Genomic DNA, 3,400 nt, shown 5'->3' on the forward strand with positions numbered 1-3,400 from the left:
GAACAATCAATTATCTGGCAACATCTGTGGTGGACATTCCTGCAGTCAGCATGCCAATTGCACGCTCCCTCAAAACTTGAGACATCTGTGCCATTGTGTTGTGTTGCAAAACTGCAGATTTTAAAGTGGCCTTTTATTGTTCCCAGCATAAGGTGCACCTGTGTAATGATCATGCTGTTTATTCAGCTTCTTGATATGTCACACCTGTCAGGTGGATGGATTACCTTGGCAGAAATGCTCACTGACAGGGATGTAAACAAATTTGTGCACAAAATTAGAGAAAAAAACTTTTTGTGTGTATGGCAAATCTCAGATGTTTTATTTCAGCTCATGAAACCAACACTTTACATGTTGCGTTTATATTTTTGTTCAGCATATATCAATGTATGGTTTGTGTTTATCTTTACAATAATTAAATGAAATAATTAGAGGTATTTCCATTTAATGTTTCCAAATAGCACATACAGTATGAACAGGTGTTTTCCATGGCGCTGAACATATTGTTACTGCATCATAGCTTATAGTTTACAATACATTAAACCAAAAAGAGGATCTGTCCAAGTCTCTCCTACATTTATAATCAAATTACACTGATGGAGAAAACCCTATTTTTCCCTCGAGTCTGTGTGTCTGGACAGAGCCCATCCTCTCAGTGTCGCTCACAACACCAGCAAGTGTCAGGGGCAAAAGTTTGCTCTAATTGTGATACTGAAAGAGACCAGTCCTGGGATACTGTGTTTGACCAGAACTGCCAGGCTAGGTTCAGTCCCTGGCTTTGCTGCTGTTGAAGATCTTGGCCAGCAGAGAGACGTTGGACTGGGACTTCTGTTGTATGTCCCTGGCCTTGTCCTGGGCCTTCAGCAGGTTCTTCTTGGACATGGTCTGTTTACGCAGGCGACTCATCTGGATCTCATCCTCTGTACATCGCTGAGTGAAGTTCCAAGTCTTCTCCTCTATCTTCTCACCCTTCCTCTCCCTCTTCTTCCTCAGTTTGTCCATGTTCTGGCTCTTCTCCACATTGGCCAGGTAGAAGTTGGTCTCTCGTTTGGCCTGAGAGATCTCAGTTCTGAGGCGCTGCTGGAGCACAGTCATCTCATAGGCCAGTCGCTCACTCAGGTGACACCACTGGAACCTGTGGAGGTACTGAACAATAACATTGACAATTAAGAGTCAGAAAAATTATTTAGACCGTAAAAATTTCAACAAAATCAAATGTTGGTATTAAGGTTTCTATTAATAAGGAATGTGAGGCATGTGGGTTATGACAGTGCTTTAAACTTCCAAAGTTAAATGTAGTCACACTAAAATGTCCGCACAGAGATCATTGAAGAGACAATTGAGATACCTTGATGTTCCAGAGGTCACTGACAAAGCGGCTCCTTTTCCGGGCGCCCATCGGTGTGTTGTGGAGGCTAGCTGCCACTCTCTTTGCCACTCTCTTGTCCCTGAACTCCACCCAGCCCTCAGTGAAACTGCATGCCTTGGTGCCAGCTTTCTTTTTCTTCCTCTTCACAGACCGGTCTGAGGACAACAGGTATCATTGTAATGATTGAGACAAAACACAGAAATCCCGTCAGTGTGTCAGGGTTGATTTTAACATGCAGAGTGAGTGCAGTCTTACCTTCAGGCTGTAGGAATATCCTTCCAATCTCCCCATACAGACTCAGCATGCTACGCATATTCTTGGGTCTCAGTCTTGGTGGTATATGACCTAAATACACTATTCCTGGCAGACACGTCTTGCCTACTGACACCTTTTTCTCTTTGGGATCACCTTCAGCCTCTTCTTTAAGTTCCTCATCATTTAGTTCTTCATCGTCATTCTCTGTGTTGTCGTCATCCTCATCTGCTTCAATCTTGGGCATTTCTCCAGATTCTTCATCATCATCAGCCATATCCTCATTCACTTTATTCTCCTCGATGTTCATCCTCTCCACCTCACGTATCAAGACAGATCAGATGGCCTAGATTTATGTTGACAAATGGATTCAGGACAATTGTATTATCACGTGGTCCGTTTACAGAGATATGTAGCAAAAAAACAAACATAGCAGCTAGCTAGCCGTTAGCCTGACACTTGGTGATCCCAACATAGAGGCTAACTAGCCGTATGATAGGCACTACTCGCTGACACTGGGTAACGTTAGCTAGCTAAGTGGCTATCATGTGGGTTAATCACGCTTTGCACAAGCGTCTCTTACATTTACGTCAAAGTTGTTGATTTCAACTTACCGTGCAGCCTCGCGTCGACGTTCCAATACGAAAATCAATACATTAATAAGTAAATAACAATACGCTTTTCAAAGTAGAAGCTACCTAGGAACACAACGCAAATTAATGTGGACTACACGTGCGCAGGAAGTGTGATGACGTATGGCAGAAATAAAATCAATACTTCCGGTGCATTACACTTTTAGAACAAAAGGTGGCAACGTTACACTGAGAATGAATTTAGAACGCACTGGTGTAAGGGTAAAATGTTGGATAGTAAAATGTTGGATCTCACTTCATGCACCCGCTGTGATGATGACGCTCAAAGTGATGACAGTACTGCCCTACAATGCAAAAAGGCAGTAACTGCTCATAGCGTGGAACTGAGAAAAAATGGCTTTTATTTGCCTTTGTTTCACAGTAACTTTAAGCAGTTACTGCTAACATGACCCCCATTTTCTCCAAAACACAGTACAATAGAGGCAGGATAATTGTCCACATAATTAAGCATGTATTTAATGTAGCAAAAATGACATGAACTAATTTTCGATCAAATGAGCAGTTATTGCCTTTTTGCTTGGTAGGGCAGAGTAGTATACAACTTGATCTTGAACAACGTGATACTTGTTACTTGTTATGTAAAAGTGAACCTCTTTTTTTTATCCTATCACCTTTTTAGGCAACTTGATCTGGGACTTCACTCGCTATAACATGCAAGGTTGATGTCTTCTTCACTGGGGCCAGTCTCAAAGCCAGAGCGAAAGAGTGCACTGTCTGCAGAACTTGCAGTCTACAGTCTAGCTTGCAGGTGGAAGCCTCAGGAGAAGACTACATTTGAGACATGACATAAAGAAATGTTCACAGGGAGACATGTCTCATAGCCCAGACCACCCTCTCCCATCCTCTCTGGTGTTCTTTCTTGCAGGGCTGCACTGGTGCTTTAATATGCATGGCCATGTGCCTGTTGCATGTGTGTCCCTGCATTATTAAACAGGATGACTTGGGTTTACTAAGTGCTGCTCTGCAACCCTGTCAGTGGTCTGTCTATCTTTAAATATAACCATGAACACTAAATCTGCATTCTCCAGGGAGGAAGGAGAGATGACATGTTTCATATTGAATGCTGTTACATAAAGATGGAAGATGGAAGCGTTGAATTAGATTCTCTGTTTTCTCCCCTTCTTTAACG

General features: G+C 42.5%; 1 protein-coding gene across 1 annotated transcript; it reads right to left on the reverse strand.

Moving 5' to 3' along the window:
* Nucleotides 1–288: 288 nt before the first annotated feature.
* On the reverse strand, nt 289–2,407 carry LOC139367744 (activator of basal transcription 1). The gene is made up of 4 exons (XM_071106063.1): nt 2,233–2,407; nt 1,622–1,964; nt 1,346–1,521; nt 289–1,143 (listed from the first exon to the last, which is right to left on the reverse strand). Exons 2-4 carry the CDS (start codon nt 1,926–1,928, stop codon nt 763–765), a joined length of 864 nt encoding a protein of 287 aa, XP_070962164.1. The 5' UTR covers nt 1,929–1,964; nt 2,233–2,407; the 3' UTR covers nt 289–762.
* Between the last annotated feature and the right edge of the window lie 993 nt (nt 2,408–3,400).

This window comes from Oncorhynchus clarkii, chromosome 16, assembly GCF_045791955.1.
Source record: "Oncorhynchus clarkii lewisi isolate Uvic-CL-2024 chromosome 16, UVic_Ocla_1.0, whole genome shotgun sequence".
NCBI lineage: Eukaryota > Metazoa > Chordata > Actinopteri > Salmoniformes > Salmonidae > Oncorhynchus > Oncorhynchus clarkii.